Source organism: Aplysia californica, unplaced genomic scaffold (assembly GCF_000002075.1).
Source record: "Aplysia californica isolate F4 #8 unplaced genomic scaffold, AplCal3.0 scaffold00827, whole genome shotgun sequence".
Taxonomy (NCBI): Eukaryota; Metazoa; Mollusca; class Gastropoda; order Aplysiida; family Aplysiidae; genus Aplysia; species Aplysia californica.
The window spans coordinates 107215-127532 of record NW_004798097.1 but is presented as its reverse complement, the minus strand read 5'-3'; the positions used below and the strand labels follow the sequence as shown (position 1 = coordinate 127532).

The window sequence follows — 20318 nt, the reverse complement described above, 5'->3', positions numbered from 1 at the left end:
TGTCTGTCTGTCTGTCTGTCTGTCTGTCTGTCTGTCTGTCTGTCTGTCTGTCTGTTCCTTCTTTACATCGATGGGATAATAAAACATTCACAGTTGTTCTTTATCTCCCCAGGCTCCGGTCAGGGCTCGGTTAAACAAGGGTCTCATATCTCGTCTTGGCTCAGCCATTGACAGTGCCAGAAAGGCGAATCGTAAGGTATGTCTAAATGAGCCACCACCTTGCATCATCACTCACTGAGATTGCAGCACAGTGTCACTTCCATGGAGTTTTTTTTTTTTTCAGCTGAGAGCAAGTCTCCTTGCTAAGTGTATTCTCTTGTCACAGCTTGGAGTCAGCTATCTGCCAAAACTTTGGCTGGACTTTTTAATAAGTTTTGGTACTTTTTAAACTAGACGTTGAAGCATAATATAGTAGTCATAATAATATCGTTTCGTGCTTTCATGACTTGAAATTCTACTTTTGAGATGAGGGAGAGCTGTGTTGTGTCTTTTGAGTGCTGTATGAATTAGAATTTATTTGAGTTGAGAGCAGTTCCTTCCATTTCTATCTTTGGAACTCATAATATTATATCAAGTGTCTTTAATACATTTTTACTTTTTCTGAGACTTTTATATATAATGGATTTGTAATTCCTAATACTTTTGTCTTTATAAGACTTTGATGGTGGTTTTGTTTTTCATACTTTTCTCTTATTTTGATATACCATAGGCTTGGGTTTATTAAAAACTGTTTTTTAATATCATGACATTGAAGTTTGGAAAGTGTACAATTATCAAAGTTATTGATTCGTCACTGAATGTTCTGCTTTATTTTCTCTTTTTGTGGAATACAGGATGTTGATGACTATTTTCAAGATCAGCGCAATTTTGCAAATGAATTTTCAAAAGCTGTGAAGGACGCTTCTCTTGTGAGTACTCTTTTTTTTTTTTTAATGGTGGGGTGGGGTGGGGGGGGGAGATGCTATAATTTAGTCTGGGGATATTGTGCTTATATTTCACAATGAAGTACTTGGTTTGATCCCAGGTTTGCACTGGCATGGACAGTGGACTATAGACTTATCTTATACTTTTTAACCACACTGATCTCTAAAGATGTGGGATATACTGTATTGCCTTCTTTGCTGAAGAAAATTATCTTCATGCCGCAATCAAACTTAGGATTTCTTTGACTGTTGAAATTAAACGAGAATGAGCCTGCCCATGCTTGTTGCTGGGTCAAAACCTTTAATGAATTCCTTCCAGAAACTGCAGAAATTAAGAAAATAGCTGAAGAAGTATTTCCATGAGGCTAAAATTGGAGGAACATTATGTCTTAGCTGGAAAATAATTATAATGTCTATTTTCCTTTACTTACAAAAGTAAGTCATTAAAATAAGACTCATTTGCTCTGGGGGTTTGCTGTCAACTTCCCTTGTGAACTAGTAAATTGTCTTTATAAAGAATTTGAGAGATGTCTGTGGCTTTAGAATGAGATTGTGAGAAAGTTTTTATTCTCCTTTTTTGTCCCAAATAGGTTCAAACATTGGAAATGATAGTTGGCACTACTCACAACAAAATGTATTTTTTAATATGTTTGATACATTTATGAACTTTTCTGAGCCTTTTTTCGTCCTCTCCCTTGTCTGTGATCCTCCTGTGTTTTGACTCTCATGAAAACAAGAAAAAGATCTCTGTGGCTGGCATCCAACAGTTTTTCTGACTCCACTTTGCAAGTATTGTATGAGAAAGGAAGTGAAACAAGTGGCTGTTAATTCAGTGTGTTTTATTTATTAGCTAGGGCTGATAGGCTGGCAGGCCGTGCCGTGGTTGATGGTGAGGTGAAATTTGACAAAGTAGAAGTGTAGAAGACCCTGGCGGAAAAGTTGCAGAATGGGGAAGACAGGGAGTCAGCAGAACACCACGCAATCATCAGGATGCGGGAAATGGGGATAGAGAGGGGAGAAGGAAGAAAGGAACGATTATCTGGAAAGGAAAGACATCACCATAATCAGACAGCCACCGGAACAATCAGTAAGGATACCTTGTGAGCTTTGATGCTGGGAGGAACTGAGCACTTATGGACCTGTCCGGTGTGCCATGACGTTGTTGCCCAGGACAGATAATATTAGCTAGGACTGGTAACGCTCTGCATGTACTTAACCATTACATTTGAAACAGATTTTCTGTATAATATGTGGTTTCAGTAGTCTAGTGGTTAGGCTACCAGATTCGTAATCAGAATGTTTTGGGTTTGGGAGTTCGAGCCGTAGGCCCGACGTTGTGTTCTTGGGAAAGGCACTTTACATGAATTGTCCTCACTTCATCTAGGTGGGAATGGGTACCTGGCCATAGACAGCGAAAGACCTTGTCTGTATGTAAGTGTTTTAGCGCCTTATCTGAAGTTGAGATTGTTTCAGATTGCTAGCAGGTCTGCTGGGGTCATAATATAGGTTGTAAAGCACATAGAGCTTACTGATGAATGAGCTCTATGTGCTGTACCAGTGCTATGGAATGTTATAAATTAAAATATGCCGTTTTACATTGTTGTTTTGCTTTTCTCCTTTTCTTTACAGAACTACAACAAATTGATTGTTGCACAGTGGCGTAAGTACTAAATAGTTTCGAGCAATTGGTTTTTTTTGGTTCTTTTCCTCCTCATGTTTTTACCTTCTATTCTTTTCCTTTTAATGCTCTCAGTTTTCAGGAACTATTTATTGGTTGTCTTCATATTACATTTATTATAAACCTTCATTTTTTGTATGTTTTTCACTAGTAATACCTCTATTCTTTGGTTCTTATACGACCTATTTTTGTTCAAAGTGCAAAAAGAAGTATACTAAAATTAAATATCTTTTAGTAAAGCTGCGAACTACTTGTACATCTTCTGGCCTGCCCTAGGGTCAGATACAATTGTGTCTGTTGTGCTCAAGCTAGGAACAGGCAACAGAAGATTACAGCTCATGAAGGATAGCAATGAAACTGACACATGATGAAATAACGTTTAGGGCGAAAAACACTAATCAATTCCAATCCCTCATTGCTGCAGGAAATTGTTAGCATGCCATAGTTTAATTTATCACATACGCTATCATAAATTTTATAAGACATTTAATGAAATTGTTACTTTTAAATTAAAGAAGATAATTCTATTAGCTTGTCATTGCCTTATTAGCCACATCTGCAGTCACCACAAGATAAATAGGGTTCTTACACTATCAGCTGTTTTGGTAAGTGCCTACTTCTGTCAGTCTCCCTCTTGACCTGTGTACGTGATGTGTACTTGTCACGGGCTTTCGATATCTTATCTCTTTCTCTCAGCAATACGGAGAACAAGTGGATAGAAAAGATATACTTAAATGCTATCAGAACAGGTCTTATGCATTTTGTAAAGTCAGTGAGTGTTTTATAACAGAGAAAATGTCTCTCGTCAGTGAAAAGATTTATTGTATCAACACTACAGAATATGAGATAAGTGTTGCAGTGGTATTATTGTTCCAGTTGTACTGTGGCAGAGTTACATTAAGTTGGTGGTTGGCGATTGGTGGTTGATGGTTGCTCTGATGTGGTTTCCTCCTACTTTCTTGTCAAACATGTATCGGTGGGTGGTTGGCGGGTTCTCTTGTATGGTTTGCTTCTTCTTTCCCATCAAACTCTTATCGTATTTTTCTCCCCTCCTTCTTTTTTATGTTTGTTACTCTCTTCTAACACCTCTAGTCCTCTGGCGCTCATATGACCTTATGCAGTTGCGAGTGTCGTAAAACCTTTACAAAAAAACAAACATGTATCGTCCTTACTTCTCCTTTTTTATTTTTATATGTTACTTTCTAGTAATGCCTCTAATCTTTGACTTTTATATGATCTGTGTTTCAAAAGTTCCGTAAAACTCTTACTTGAACAAAAACTAAGAGTTTCGTTTGTTAATCCTCCCTTGCCCCCTAAACCCACAGGACCCCAACACCTGAGTTGTCTGTTGAAAACTTATAGTCATCTGATATGGAATGACTTACCCACGAGAGAGTCAAGCCTCCTGGCAATATTTAAAAAGCAGCTGAAAAGTTTAAACTGCATCTTTTAGATGAGGCATATTTTTAGTTTTCTTATCATCTTGATCAATGTAATGTTATTAAGACTGTAGAGAGGGAGTGGGAAGAGAAAGAAAGAGAATGAGAGAGGGGGAGGGAGTGAAAGGATCTCTATTGGAACTATACTATATACACTGTGTTATTGTGAAGCCCACTGAGCCTTTTTCTCAGTGGAATGCGCTGTATGAGTATAATTTATTATTATAATAGATGGGCACAGATTACACAAACACGGAAAATTCAAATTCATTTACAGTTTGTCATTCCTGCATATCTCTTTTTTACAATTTTTTGCTGTATGGTTTACCTGAACTATGGACATGCGGAATACATTTGTCAATCTCCAACACTTTTGAGTTATTAGTACCAGACTGTATTATAAAAACTCCTGAGGTATTCTCCACCTTATGCTGAAGAATACATTAAGTGAGTTGAAGGAAGAAGGATTAAAGTGTTGCCCATCGGGGCTTGCTCTTGGGCCTCTTACGTCAGTTTGTACCTAAGGGAGCCAGGGGATTTTGTGTCTCACCTTCAGGGGGGTTGGATTTCAGAAAAGGAAGAGAAAAACAGAATCCGTGCAGCAAAAATATACATCAATAAATTAAATAACTTACCTTTTTATTGATCCCTGTAGGGCAATTTTTGTTACAATAGCAAACATGCATCATAAATACATACATATATAAATGCGTATACAAACCATCGCCTTAGACCTATTTTGTTCAGTCTACATAAGTAAAGAGGCATTTTGGACAAAATAATTTTGAGGCACAAATACATATTAACATTAATAATCTTAAATGAATAGCATTTGTATAGCACATATCCCCGCTCTACAGCAAGCTCTATGCACTTTACACACTATATTATTACACCAGCAGACCATAGAATACTCAGAAACATTCCCGGGAAGCATACAGTGCAAGCAGCTGATTAAGCGCCCAAACACTAACAAACTGACAAGATCTTTCGCTGTCTGTAGCTGAGTATCCATTCCTAGCTGGGGGGAAGTGAGGACACAAGGTCGGGCCCCTGACGGGATTCGAACCCATGACCTAACAGTTGCGAGTCTAAGAGCCTAATAACTAGGCTATCGACGCCACATACACAATATTACACCAATACAGAACAATTTCGCTTACATGCCATTTTGCAGCGCCCTGTATTTTTAGCTAGGGTTGTCGTGTCTTTCTCATGGACTTCCCAGTGGCCGCCCACCTTATGGTTTTAGAAAAGACTGCTTCGAGACTAATTGACAGATAAAAGAACTGATGAAAGTGTTGTGAAAGAACTCAGTGCACAGTGTAGCAGTATGCTTTCTAGGATAAGGAAAAAGAGACCCAGGTCACAAAAATAAAAAATGTAAAAACGGGCTTGGTGAGGACTGTGCTACAAGTAAAAATAGAAGTAAAGAGAAAACAAAATTATTGTTCTTCTCTTCATCAATTTGTTTTTCTTTTCTTGTTTACTTCAAATTTTTAGCGTTTAAACATTTTGATTAGAAATATTGACCGGAATCAGGCCATGCAGTGAACTATTGCGAATAAAACCAACTTAATTCATGCGCTCATGTGACTTTATGCAATTGCGAGCGCCGTAAAACTCTTACTACTACTTAATCAAGGCACTTCATTTGTGTGTTGCTTTTGTTTTAAGGTTTGTCCAGCTCTTATCGCAACCTGGCCACAGATTTCACTACTTGTACAGCTGAGATGAGAGACGAGCCTTTAATCAAAGTCAACAAGTATGTATGGATGTACTGTGAACAACCCCAATTTCTCCGTCACGGAGATTTATAGTATTTTATTTGAATTTATGAAGAAAAGTTTTTTAATTTAGCCTCAATTGTTTGGGAAAAATATGATTAAGTTAAAACAAATTGATACAAACTGCTGTGCAAAGTATGGGGGACATTGATTCACCTGTTAAAGAGATATCTCTGACGATAAGTTGCACCATGAATTTTTGATTGCCTTATAATTGATGGGCACTTTGAGGTGGCCAGATCCTTGGAATTCTCTTCATTTTCATGTTTTATCGGAGTCCAATCCGTGCGGACTCTGACTGATGCCATACCTGCTCGTGGGTGGTTTGCGGGTGTTCTGGCGTGGTTAACTCCTTCTTTCCAATCAAAGTCCTTATCTGTCTTTCCTTTTTTGTGTTTGTTACTCTCTTGAAACACCTCTCATATTCAGCACTTATATGACCTAATTGCGTTGTAAGTATCCTAAAACTCTTACTAAAACAAACTTACCTTCTCTTTTAATTTACATCTCAATAAGATTGTGAGAGTGACCTTAAATCATCGAATTCATACTCATATCTTGTCTTTTTCAGACTCATGAAGCTCGTCAGTGAAGGTTGTGAAGACGAGGCAGTAAGTGAATAAATCAAGTAATCAATGTTCCCCTTTTCTAATAGGTGGTTGGAAGGCGTTGTTATAGGCCCTATTTCTTGTCCATCCTTCTGTTGTTTCTGTGTGTCTATTTTGCATTTTCCTTGCATTAAATACCCAAAGTCATGTTTATGTGCTTCTCTTTTCTCAAATTAAAATACTCCCACTGTCCTAGCTTTTACAAGGAACTGCTGCTAGAGTTTTGCTCCCTAAGGGATTTATTACACGATCAGTTGAACCTGACATTTTGTCTGCCCTCTTTGTGATAAGGAAATAAGTCTGCGAGCCGCAGGCATAGCAGACAGTCCGATTAGCCAGACGCTGTGACCATCCAATATTAAAAGTTTTGTTAAAAAATTTGTTTAAAACTATGGCCTATCGTAAAAATAATTATCTAAAGTTCTGAACCAGAACATCAAAATTAACAAAGAGCCTCTGGAGTGACTCTTTTTCTTTGCTGAATTCAGAAGATCACCAAAAAAAAAGAGATTTATTGGGATCAAGATTGCATTATGTTGTGTTATCGTATCACAAAGATGTTGGAGACAAAAGTCAGTTTTAACTGATTATGCAATAGGCCCTTTATGAATGTACAACTGCTCTGTTTTGTTCGAGCTATGGCTCAATATCTCCAACATATTCAGCCTTTGTAGGTGATTAGTGGGTGCTCTGGTGTAGTATCCTTCTTCTCACTTTTTCGTGTGTTACCATTATCTTAAACAGTTTCTTGAAAAATGTCTCAAATCTTTCATAGTGCAGATGGTTGGTGGGTGCTGTGGTGTGGTTTGCTCCTTCTTTCCTATCAAACATCTGTCGTCCTGATCTCTCCTCCTTTTTTGTGTTTGTTACTCTCTTGTATCACTTCTAATCTTCAGCATTTATATGACCTTATTGTGTTGCAAGTGCTGTAAAACTCTTACTAAAACTAAATTTCTTGCATAGTTCATGTAGGATGTAAAGGTAAATTCTGACTGTTTGTGAGGGAAAATATTTTTTGAGTTTCTCCGTCTTTCTGCTGAAATGTTGTATCCCTCTCAGCCCGATGTGGCCCTGACAGGCGTGATCAAAGCAGCCTGCCTTCCAGATGATCTAATTGAGTTAATAGGGATGTTTAATTTCTACAGTTGCAATTGAAGGGTACAAGGGGAAAATATGAATATCACTTGTGGAATTTTAAGAGAAACAAAAATCAAATGCTTTGCAACCCATGTTTTTTACATAGGCTAACTTATTTTCCAGGCCCTCTAGTTTTTACATAGGTTAACTTATTTTCCAGGCCCTCTAGTTTTTACATAGGTTAACTTATTTTCCAGGCCCTCTAGTTTTTACATAGGTTAACTTATTTTCCAGGCCCTCTAGGTTTTAGCACTGGACACTTAGATATGACAGAAGAGGTGCACAAACACTTTCAGACCCATGCCACACCTCTAATTGGCCAAATTTAACATCTCATTCCCCCCCCCCCTCCCCCCCCCCCCCCCCCCCCCCACCTTTCAATCAGGCTGTTTGTTTTATCCTCTTGTTTTTTTGTCCCATTTCGTTGTCAGGGTAGCCTGGAGCTACGCAGTGGTCAATCTGAGCTCACTTTGGGTTTCTTCCTTGAACTCTATGCCAGATACAGCGATGCTCTAAAGGTAAGTTCTGAAAAGTTGTTTAATTTTCTCTTACATATGTCATTAATATCCTTTTTTGTCTCGTCAAGTTAGCTCAGTTGGTATCGCTCTGGACTGTAGAGTGGATGAGCATGGTTAGAATCCCCAATGGAACTTTCAGAACTCAGGTTGTTTTAGGGAGCTTTTAAGGTATCCTGTCATATAAATTGGTCCTATAGGAGTGGAGATGGATGTTGTATTAAGAGGTCCTGTCTTTTGGGGGTAGAACAGTTGAAAAAATTGCTAAATTGTACAATATTTATCACACCTTTCAAAACTGTATGGTTAGTTAACACTTTGCCCCCACGGTATGCCGGTCGGCGATGGTAAGAAAGTCGTCCCTTTTCCCCACGGGACGCTAATCGGTGATGGGGTGATATAGCAACAAAAACCTTGCAGCAATTGATCTCCTTTTTCACGTACTCACTTGTTAAGTTGAATTTCATTTCTGAAGACTTGTGTGGCCTTTGAGGTCGAATCAGTTTGTTTGCAACAATTGGAGTAATTTTTAAAAAATAATGTCGAGTAGACCTAGCATGTATACGTGCTGCTTTACTCTTATGCCATGACGAGAATTCACATGAAGAATGAGCTAGATTTAATGTTTTCAGTTCCAATTCTAATTCCTTATTTGGTGGACATGGGATCATCACTTTCCATTTTCTCAGTATTCTGAAAAGTTCATAATGGTTGGAGTATTTTTGCCGAGATACAGATATGGTATTGATGTACAGTATCTGCATCCTGGTCCGTGGGAACGAGTGTTGTGCGCTCTGCGCGCTGCATTGGTGGAAATGAGCTGAACCTTGAACCCTGGAACCCGCAATCTCACGATTATGTGGCCAGTAGCTTAATTACTAGACTACCAATGCCACCCGAACAAGGGAGATCTGTGGCAGCTCATGTGGGGGCTTCATTGTAGTGCTTTGGTCAAACAACTTCACCAACAATGTAATGTTATGTAAGAGTCATGATCTCTGATGAAACCAAATTAAGCTGCTTGAGAGTCTAGAAAATTTCCAGACAACCCAGATTCAGGAAACAATCCATTGCAGATTTGAGCCAGATTCATCTGAACTATTATTCAGCATATTTGATTGGGAGTGATGCTTATTTTGGCTACATATAGCTCAAATGAGTAAAACGCCCCTCCAAAATCTTATTTGGACCACACCTTCATCATTGCAGTTATTGACCCGTAGATTGTACTTACGGATAGTGTCACTATGTCGTAAAGTCAAGGCAAGCAAGATCTAGATTACAGATTACATTGCTTTACAAGTCCAGATGGGAGAGATATTTGGTTATGTGGGTGAGGGTAGCCCAAGTATGCTTTCCTACCATGGTTACCTTATTTCGGCTACATATAGCCTAAATTAATGGAATGCTTACTTATAGTATAGTCCGAATAATGTCACCCTATATAATACAAATGAGGCATCGATGTACCCATGCTAACTTCATATGGAGTGGGTCGTGCATATATTTGCAATAAGCAGAACTACGTCAAGCAAAGGCATGAGTGCCATTTGGAAGATGAGAAAATAATACCAAAGCATTTCCTCTTGAGAAAAATAGAGAATAAAAAGAGAGGGAAAGTGTTAACATCTATAAAGATATATTGCCTCATGCAAGAAGGACTAAACCTCAACATAGACTGACATCAGAAACTGGGAGCAGACTGCAGAAGATCTCAGCAAATAGAAGGCGGAAGTAGGGCTTTATTCTCAAGATAAAACAAAAAAGTGTTCCGCTGAGGGCATTTGTCGATGGTTACAGTCGCAAACTGTTAAAGCCTGTGAAAGAAAAATTGCTGAAACTCAAGAGAATACATTCAGAAGTTCTCGCTTCAACCAGTTATTTTGCAGATTTGCTTCTACAAAAGTTATCTAAAATATTCTGTCCAGTTATCTTTTTTTCTCATCCTTTGGTGATTTTTTCTTCTTTTTTTCTGCTTTGTCCAGGACATGCATTTCCGCCGCACAAGTGCCTTAGTGGATTATGAGTCCTGTGAGAAAGCTTTAGAGAAAGCCAAGCCAGCAAAGAAAGCAGCGGTAGGTTCTCTGCTTTGTCTTTTATTTTAAATGAATCATCTTGTTTTGTGGGCTCGTAAGTTGTTGATGGTAGATGGTTGCTTTAATATAATCTTCTCTTTACTTTTTTTTAACATTTTCTCTATTGTCCTTTTCTGCCTCTTTATGCAATGTGTAAACTCACTGGAAATTATTTCTCATGGACAATGACAGTTTTCCTAGTTTTATTTAGAACTCAGGTCATATTGTTTTTGTGGGAAAGGGAGTTAAGAGTCAATGAGTCATTATCATCTTAATATCACATGTATTCTTCTCATGGAATTATAATATTGTCAGTATTGATAGAAGGATAGATTAGTTTAAGCTCTGCCATGGTCTTCACTTTATACCTTACTTAAAGCAAGAGTTTGACTATATTGAGGTTCAAGAACAGTAGCATCAAAGCTGTATCAAAAGAACTACCTTATGCACCAGCATTCTACCCCATTTGGTCCATTTTGCCATATTTTTGTTAGTGAACTTTAACTCTTTCCGGACGTAGGTTTTTGGGGTTTAGAAATAATTAACTTGTGGCTCGATTTGGCTTTTCAGGTGGTGTACAAAATAACTTCATAGAAGAACAACCATCACTCAAAACGCAACATATGATATATCAAATTGAAGAAAATTGAATGAGGAATACATCCCAATATGAAACAAGGATTAATTTCGAACATAAGTATGCATTAGAAGGGTTAGAAATGGCGATGGTGATTAGAAAAATAAATTTTGACGGAAAAAATTATCGTCACCAAATGTGTGAAAGCAAATCAGCTTAGCTGTCTTATCATATACAGGCCAAGGGCATAATCCATAAATTTCTGAATGCGCAGCTTTTTATTTTAAAGCAATATTCCAATTTTTGTTTGAGTTATGAAATTCATACTGAGTCTGGTTACATCGTTTTGTTGATGCAAGACCGCAAGAACTAATTCTCTCGTTTTTCCCCAAACCCATCACTTGACAAAGTGAAACTTAATGTTTTCATCCTTTCCGAGTTTTTCAATAGCAGTATAAAGTAATTATAAATCACGGATCGTGTTAAAACGAAACAATACTGAGTTACCCTATCACAGCCGATGTGTCGGCGATACGTCCGCAAGGGGTGTAGACTCGCGCAGATAAATCGGCGATACATCTGGAAAGAGTTAATAGCGGCCTATAAATAGATATTTCTGATCAACTTGAAACAGTCATAGGACTTTTAGGATTGTTCGTTTTTCAGTTCACACCCTTTAAACGGATTTATTGATCTAAAGTGGCTTTTCCTAATTTTGCTCAACGTCTGGACACCTGATTATGGACCTGATCTCCTGAGTCCAGCACTGTTGTTGAAGTATTCATTCTTATGTACTGTATATCTTCACATTTAGGACACAAGTGTGAATAAGACACAGGCTGTGGGTGGTTGGCTGGTGCTCTGGTGTGGTTTTCTCCTTCTTTCCTATCGAGCATCTATTGTCCTTCTCTCTCCTTATTTTTTGTGTTTGTTACTCTCTTGTTGCTCCACTAATCTTCGGCACTTACATGAACTTATTGTTTTGCAAGTGCTTTACGCTCTTACTAAAACAAGACACGTAGACTTTATAACCAAACTTTTAGTATAAAGCAAATGTGTTTATTGAATAAGAGGCACACATTTTTTCAGGTGGAGCTCCACCATCTTAAAGTTGTCCATTTTATTTCCAAAAAGCCAAAGTAAAAGAATCACAGTACTGATGCACGGGTATGAAAACTCCTCAATTCTAGTCACCGTTAAAAAAGTCTCTTAAATCTCATCATCATTCATTTCAATTGCATCATCCCCATCGTCCAAGTCACACAATGTGGGTGGTTGGCGGGTGCTCTGGTGTGGTTTGCTTCTTTTTTCCTGTCAAACATTTATCGTCCTTATCTCCCCTTCTTCTTTTTTATGTTTGTTACTCTCTTGTAACACCTCTTAATCTTCTGGCACTCATATGACCTTATGCAGTTGCGAGCGCCGTAAAACTTTTACTAAACTAAAAGTCACACAATGCGTGAGTTTGTTTCCTTTGTCAGCTCCTGTTGGGTTTTTTTTAGGGTCGAATTTTATATTTCATTGATAAGATGCAAGGTCACTTTGAAAACCTTATTCTTCGGTGAAAAGCTGCGTCATATATGCAGTGACATGCAGTATGTTTTATGTAAGAATTTTTAAAATACCATTCGTAACTTTTTGACAGCTAAGAAATTTTTCTTTTGATTATATAAAGTGCTCCCCTGCGCTGTGTCCTATACACTATGACATACAACGTGAATTTTATGTATGAATTCTTTTCATTACTAGTCGCAATGTTTGTCAGTTGATAACTCTCTAGTTTGATTTTATAAAGTTCTCATATGCGCTTATGCTTTAGTCGTAAGTGTTTTATGGTGCTCGCCACTGCTTACACACAATGTGGGTGGTTGGCGGGTGCTCTGGTGTGGTTTCTTCTTCTTTCCTGTCAAACATTTATCATCCTTATCTCCCCTTTTTCTTTTTTATGTTTGTTACTCTCTTGTAACACCTCTTAATCTTCTCGCACTCATATGACCTTATGCAGTTTCGAGTGCCGTAAAACTTCTACTAAACTAAAAGTCACACAATGCGTGAGTTTGTTTCCTTTGTCAGCTCCTGTTGGGGTTTTTTTAGGGTCGAATTTTATATTTCATTGATAAGATGCAAGGTCACTTTGAAACCCTTATTCTTCGGTAAAAAGCTGCGTCATATATGCAGTGACATGCAGTATGTTTTATGTAAGAATTTTTAAAATACCATTCGTAACTTTTTGACAGCTAAGAAATTTTTCATTTGATTGTATAAAGTGCTCACCTGCGCTGTGTCCTATACACTATGACATACAACGTGTATTTTATGTGTGAATTCTTTTTATTACTTGATAACTCTCTAGTTTGATTTTATAAAGTTCTCATATGCGCTTATGCTTTAGTCGTAAGTGTTTTATGGTGCTCGCCACTGCTTACGGTCATATGAGCGTGCGTGAGATGTGAGTTTGATGTTCATATGGAGAAGTTATTTTACTGAGTATGTCCATCTTTCCACAAGGGTGCTGTATCTCATTCTGCCTTGCTCTCCTCCGTAATGGTCTAAATTGTGTCAATGGGGCTCTTTGAATCTACTTTATGTATCTTTCCTTGCCTTTTTCAACATGGAGAGTTTGAATTGTAACAAAATATTCTTTTAGCACATGTAAGTGATACCATAGATTAAGAAACTAATTTTAAAATAATGAATACTTTGGGTCTTGGACATGTAATCAGGTGGCCAATGATATGCAAATCAATCATTATAATGGGCTCCCATAAAATAGGCTGATGATGCTTGTTTGTGGTAAAAGAAATTTGTGTGTTTTGTCTTTTTGTGTATTGATAGCTTTTGTTTTGAGCACTGAAATGAGACAGGGCAAATGTTTTCTTCACAGGCTGAGGAGGCTTATAACACAGCAAAGAAGATTTTTGAAACAAGTTCAGAGCAAGCCAAGAAGGAGGTAATGTCTTAAAGGCTTTGCATGACATGTCATTGTTAAATACTGCCTGATTATGGAGAACTTGTCTGAAAAAAAGGGGGTACTGTGCTCTTACCAGGTATTGGGTCCTATACTTAATAAACAGTCTCTTTGTAAGTTACCCTGGTTTTGGAAAAATCCAAAGTCAACAGCAAGAAAAATGACAATAACAAGCCCCCCCCCCCCCCCCCACTCCACACACTCATACACACACACACACACACACATGCACACACACACACACACACACACACACACACACACACACACACACACACACACACACACACACACAAACTTCTGAATAATAATTATAATAATAATAACTGCATTTATATAGGACATATCCATTCTCTAGAGCATGCTCTGTTTGCTTTACAACTATTAGACAATGATGTGGTTAGCAGCTGCATTATCTGAGAATTACTAGAAGAGTTCAAAAGAAAACTGCAGTCAATCGCACACATCGCGAAATCGGCGGGGTTCAGAATTCTTTTCGTTAGCTACAAATAACGTTTGATGTGTTTGGTTCGCCATGTATGCCGCGCACTATGTGCGTGCTAGACTGAATTACAGTATAGACACCCAGAGTAACTCTCAAAAGATGATAAAATAGTTATTGGTGGATGGGTGTTACACAAACACTTTACGGTTTCTCTTATAAAGTGCGTATGGTACCTGCTCGGTGTATTTTAATTTCCTTGGTGTGTTGAATCATCAATATTATGAAGATGGAGAGACTTTGCTTGGGGACACTTTGCAATTCCCTTTGCTGGCTGTGACACCTACCAGTCCAATCTTTCATGCTTGTAATGGGTGTTGTTTTTATCCTTGTTTTCATTAGATTTCAGCTTGACGCTCAGGGCAACTCTCAAAGGATAATGTAATTTTAAATGCTTCCTCCCAATTAAATCTTCTATTTTGTGTGTAGGTATGGTGGTTTGTACAGGTGATTGTCTTGGAAAGATGGTCGCAGAAGACCTTGTATCTTAAGGTACTGACATGTTTTATTCTTCAGGTGTAAAGTCAAGACTCACACACTGTTCAATAGCACTTAAACATTGAAAGTAAAGGGTTGAGGTCCTCACAAAGAGGTAGAAACAGTAACTGTCGACAAATATTTGTATATAAGCCGGTTACAACAAAATCCGCCAAGCAAAACAAGGTGCAGCCACTCAAATAAATCAAGTGATCTTTTTTGGTTTCGCGGGTGCTATAAATAATTTGCTCAGAAGGTGGCACTTTTGTTTACCTTCAACATTACCACCTATTTTCCTTCCTACAATAGTGAAAGATATTTGCAATTCAGCATGTTCCATGTCATGATCGTTGGGGTTTTTTTTTCTTTAGTTTAACAAGGTGACCTTACTGTATTGATCATATGTGAGGCAGCGTGGTGGAATCAGGCAATTTTTGGGCTTGTAGAGTTATTGGTATCATCTAAAAGCTTGTTCATTTGTCTTTATTTGGATGAAAAAAGTATCCATTTATCTCGAATACATGTCGAGATATTTGCGAAAGAAGGAGGCGGGGGTCACCTGTTTTCGGAGGTAAAATTAGTGAGAAAATGGCCGCCAAAGATTAGCTATTTCCTTAGCTGAAGAGTCCGTGGTAACTGAAAATTTCCTTAATTTGTGCCTTTAATCAACGTTTTTCAGAATCCACACAGAAATTAGTTCTTTAATGGGCATGAAAGGTGTTAAGCCAAAAAACAAAAATTTTATAAAAATTCACAAACCTGCGGAAAAATGCAAGTTTCGTCACTTTGATTATTTTGACGAGAGCCTGATTCCACCACACTGCCTCACATATACTTTTTTTTTTTACCAGATTAAGAGTTTCACCCAGCAGAGGCTACTCAGCAGTGCCGAAGCCCTGACAGCATATGCGGAGCTGCAGATGAAGATCTCCCAGGATTTCTACTCTCAGTTGTTCCACACGAGGAAGCACGTGCTGGAGCTGCGATTATGATCTACGCTCGGGAGAGAGTAAAGTAAATGACCTGCAAGAGTAACTGCCTGCCAGTTTGTGGCGACAATGAGAGATTTGAGGGATGTTGGAGAAACGCAGATGAATGTGGTGTCTTATTACATTATAAATTTATGTGAAGAAAATTTCTACAAGCAATGTTTATTGGAGAATATAGAGTTTTACAACACCTTTTGAATAGTTTAATTTGATGTGATGTCTTGTTATGACGAGGTGGAGAAAAATCTATTGTATACAATGTCAATTGGAGATACTGCACTGATTGTATTTTGATTTTTACAATTTCAGTTGAAGAAAGTTTACTTAATGTTTTATGTTGTTGTCGAGGCTGTTGGATAAAATGAACAGTATCTTATGCCCTACTACAAAGTAAGTTTTTTAACAAATCTGATGAGTAAATAGTTTTGTTGCAAAGCACAGGGGAGAAAATTTGTTACATGTGATTTCTCATTGTTGAGCGAATAGGAAGAAATCTGTTGTCATGTGCTGTTTACGAGTTAACTCTTTAACCATGCAAATTAAAATCACGTTATCGTGTAATTTTTTCGTGTTTTGTGGAAATGCAACTCGACATATGTTTTTAAAAAATGCTTGTTTTGTGTCAAACTGATCAACAAAGCATCACCCAGATGTAGAATTTATTTGTCTTTGACTTCCGGGTCAAACTGAAGGCTTGTTAGCTTGTATTTATTTATATGCAATCCATACCATAATGCAAATAATATCTTCGCATCGGATGGTGGTATCGTCCAGCCATGGTTATGGACCTCAACTAACGGACGCTGCCACCGTCCAGACATGGTTAAAGAGTTAAACATCTTCTTGCCTTAGTGTGGAATAGTACATTCTATTTGTATAACTCTGAGACTTTAACCTGGAACATTTGTCTTGGAAAAAACCCAACACTTTGCATGTCAATGACTGCAAAAGACTGGGGGGAAACTTGTGTTCACAAGGCCAGCATGCTTCTTGCCTTACTATGAAAAGTTTGTTCTGTTTTTTAATGACTGCAATTTGATGCATCTCTCTATATGAAAGAAGTCTGAGGAAATGGTTGCTAAGGTACAAGGAAATTGTTTTGATGACAAGGCCATCAAGACTGAAGAGAAGTTGAGGGAACTGAGAGCATCTCTTAAAACCTCAGCTTTTTTTTTCGGGGGGAAGGGGGGAGGTACAGACAGTATACTCTTGCTCATTCGAAATATGCACAGTACTTGTTACTTTCATCGCATCGTTTTGTGGAATTTTCATTATTATGCCGATTAAGAAAATTTGCTTGTGGGCACTTTTTGACGCCCTTTGCAGGCTGTAACACCTTTCTTTCATGCTGGTTTTGAGTGCTGGTTCATCTTTTGTTGCCATAAATTTTTGAAATTATAATTTGCTTTTGTCCATCTGTGTCTCCCCCCCCCGGAACTATAATAATACCTGATTTTTCCTCCCGATATCTATACTGAACTTGAATTTGATTAAATAATACAAACATATAATTTTGCTTTCCAGGAACGTGTTTCTTCATTGTAGAAAAATGAAATGTAGACCCAACTTTTGTCATTTGTTTCTACAGCACTTGTTCCATAAACTCAGAAATGTCGCTCTCACGTGAGTTCTTTCACTAAAGTGTCCTCATCATGACCCTGACATCACATACACACGAAGCACAAATCCATAACCTCATTGTGTGTGGAAGTGATAATTGTTTTTTTTACATGTTCATTGGAGATAACATACTGTACCAGTTTCGATAAACTTTCTTTTCTCTTCATACAGTTCAGCCTCTTCGAGTGAGAGAATAGAGTGATTTGTCTCCCTTTGGAGTACACATTTGCTTGTGTTTACAAGTATTGGTCATCTTGAGTGACTTCAAGGTTACAGATTGGCATGAGAAAGAGTAGTTTTCCTGTCAAATGTGTTTGAAGACCAAAATATTGTATAACTTGTTGGTACATTTCATCAAGTACTGGTGAAGTATGTGGTGCATAAAAAGTAGCTGAAGCAATCAAAGGAGAATAATATCATAAGGGATGTTTCCCAGTTTTGCCTTTGTCCTGCCTCTAGCGAGTTTTCAGTTTATGTATCGGTAATAACCATGTGAAGTGGTTGTGTTTGGGTTGTTGGAGGGTGCCATTACCAGGTTCCATTTCCTCTCTACCCTACCGCTGTTTGTCAGTCTTGCTTTTGTGCCCAGTGCAAAAGGACCATTGTCATGTCAATGTGGTACCGTTTGACTGGGATGTTATCCTGTATGGAAATCTGGTCTTGGAATATATTGTAAAATTATGTTACAAGCTACTTTTCTATTGTCCTGAATATACTTGTGGTGCTTCTAGGTGTATCAAGGAATACAACAATTTATCTTTGCAATATCATTTCTATGCAAGTGATGAACTTAGGTAACAACCACTATAGGTGCTACCTCAGTAGTTTGAGGCGGGATGAGGTAATAAATAGACCCTCAGCACAGCGGTAGTAGTTGTGATCTCTCTAGAGGTGGTGTACACACCTAAACGTTTGTTATCCAACATACATGGATTTGTTTAATATTTACTTCTGACTTTTCCTATTACTTCTTTTCTACTGTGCTAAGTGCCCTATTTATGTCTAGCTGGGCCTTGAAACTATGATGCAATCAAAGTCAATATCAACAGTGGTGTTCTTGTTGATTAAGCAGTGCAGGAACAGTCAACACTTCGTTGAAGATGTGCCATGCTTTTGTTGACCTGCAAGATAATGGTAGACTTTCTTTTCTTGTTGATGAAAAAATTTTCTTTACAGTGTCTAATTGAAGTCTGTGATTGCAAATAATTGTGATTTCTCTCTGGATGCCCACCGTAATTGTATTTTGAACTGTCTTTCTTTTTGTTTCTTTGATGTGTAATTTCTGCATTCATGTAAAAGTAGAGAAATCCATCTATCATTGTTATCTTTCTTTCTTGTTTTCTTCGTCTGTTATTCTCTAGTTACACCTCTAATCTTGGGCACTTATATGACCTACTTGTTGTGTAAGTGCTGTAAAACTCTTACCAAAACTAACGAGAAATCCACTATTTTGAGACTTGATATATGAAGGAGAATTTCTTTCTTGAAACTGATCTTTCTCGATTTTTTTGATACTCAATATTTTCCAAAGTCTTGACTTTTGAGATATTAGTTTTGAATTTGATAGTTTCTACTCCTGTTTCAAAGAAAAGTTACAATGTTTGGAAAGTATGTGTTTATTAAAACTGTCACTAAGAAATTAGATTTCAAACCATTGTTTGATACGCATTGTGCTTTTTCTCTTGTCTGGATTTGAAATGTTTGTGTATTTTGTATCACCAGTCCAAGAAAAAGACGTATGAATTGGAACTTTGAACTGTTTGATTTCCTTTCATGGAGGAATATAATTATGGTCTGGTCAATTTGTTGGGTATTTTTGTTTGTTTAAAAAAAAATTGAATAGTCATTTTTTGTATAGATTTGCGATACCAACGAAATATGCAGTCTTTCCAATGCAAGTTGAAAGCCTTGACTTGAACACTATGCCAGAATTTTTTAATTTGAAACTCTCTTTGTGAAAGACATCCTTTTTATAATTGATTCTGGTTGTGACTTTTTCAAGGTACAATCATTTTAAGGTTTTGTTTTGAAGGGGTTTTTTTGTACTTACCGTGATGTGCCTTTTATTTGCCCTTAGACAACCCAGGCAAATGTTTGATAAATCATTGAAAAGCAATTTATCCAGATCTTTTACTTGAACTTTACCTGGATCTAGAACTTTACAGTAAGAATATCATTTTTTTTTTTAAAAGCAACTTGTAACTGTTCTGTAAGATTGGAAAAGTTCTCGGTTAGCTTTTGCCACCTTGATGAATAACTGGTCATTTGCGGTTGTTGCTTTTTCTTTTCAAGCTGTTTGGCTTAATCATTTTTTACATTTTTCTTTCCAATTCCCCTTGTCATTTATCACATATTGCATGTGTGACTGTATGGTTTATAAAAAAATTGTCCAGCATGTTTTTTATTAGAAATGTATTGTTATTACACATCATCTGTATTAGATTTCCTCTGCAACATCCGGCCTATTCCTTTCCGAGATTGTCCAGACATTAAACCCTCTCACATGTTTTGTGAAGCCAGCCAGGATGTCTGTAGATTATTCCCATGTATGTCTCTGTGTCTGTTTCATTCCTCTTTCACTGTCTTGTGGTCTTATGGAAAAAGACTGCATTGCGTATGTAATATGAAGTAAGAGGCACATTTGCTGGGACAGCTAAAATAGAGGGAATTTATCGATTTGTACACATTTTATTTTTTTATGCAGCTAATCCCAAGAAGTACATGTACTGCAGTAAAATTATTATATAGTACTGCTCCCCCCCCTTCCGACCCAATCCACCTTAGTCGAACCTTATTTTTCTATATATATATGTGCAATCTTTTCCAATTCGAATGCTGTATGTCTTTGTTGTTGCTTCACATCTTGTCAAGAGTCCAGAATGTTGCTGCTTTTTTCTTATGATTATGTAAAAATAAAAAAGAAATTTGCACCGTATCCATTGTGAAAGCGCTATGATATATGCATATATTGTGTGTATATGCACACACACACACACACACACACACACACACACACACACACA

At 37.5% G+C, this 20318-nt stretch overlaps 1 protein-coding gene across 1 annotated transcript in view; it reads left to right on the top strand.

Annotated features, from left to right (window-relative positions):
• Nucleotides 1-18821, top strand: part of LOC101861470 (sorting nexin-5) — a gene marked incomplete in the record, with an annotated part of 30376 nt that extends 11555 nt beyond the window's left edge. The window contains 8 exon segments of the mRNA XM_013088893.2: nucleotides 834-908; nucleotides 2553-2583; nucleotides 5718-5805; nucleotides 6399-6438; nucleotides 8004-8090; nucleotides 10073-10162; nucleotides 13624-13689; nucleotides 15538-18821. Coding sequence (XP_012944347.1) covers nucleotides 834-908; nucleotides 2553-2583; nucleotides 5718-5805; nucleotides 6399-6438; nucleotides 8004-8090; nucleotides 10073-10162; nucleotides 13624-13689; nucleotides 15538-15678 — 618 coding nt within the window.
• Between the last annotated feature and the right edge of the window lie 1497 nt (nucleotides 18822-20318).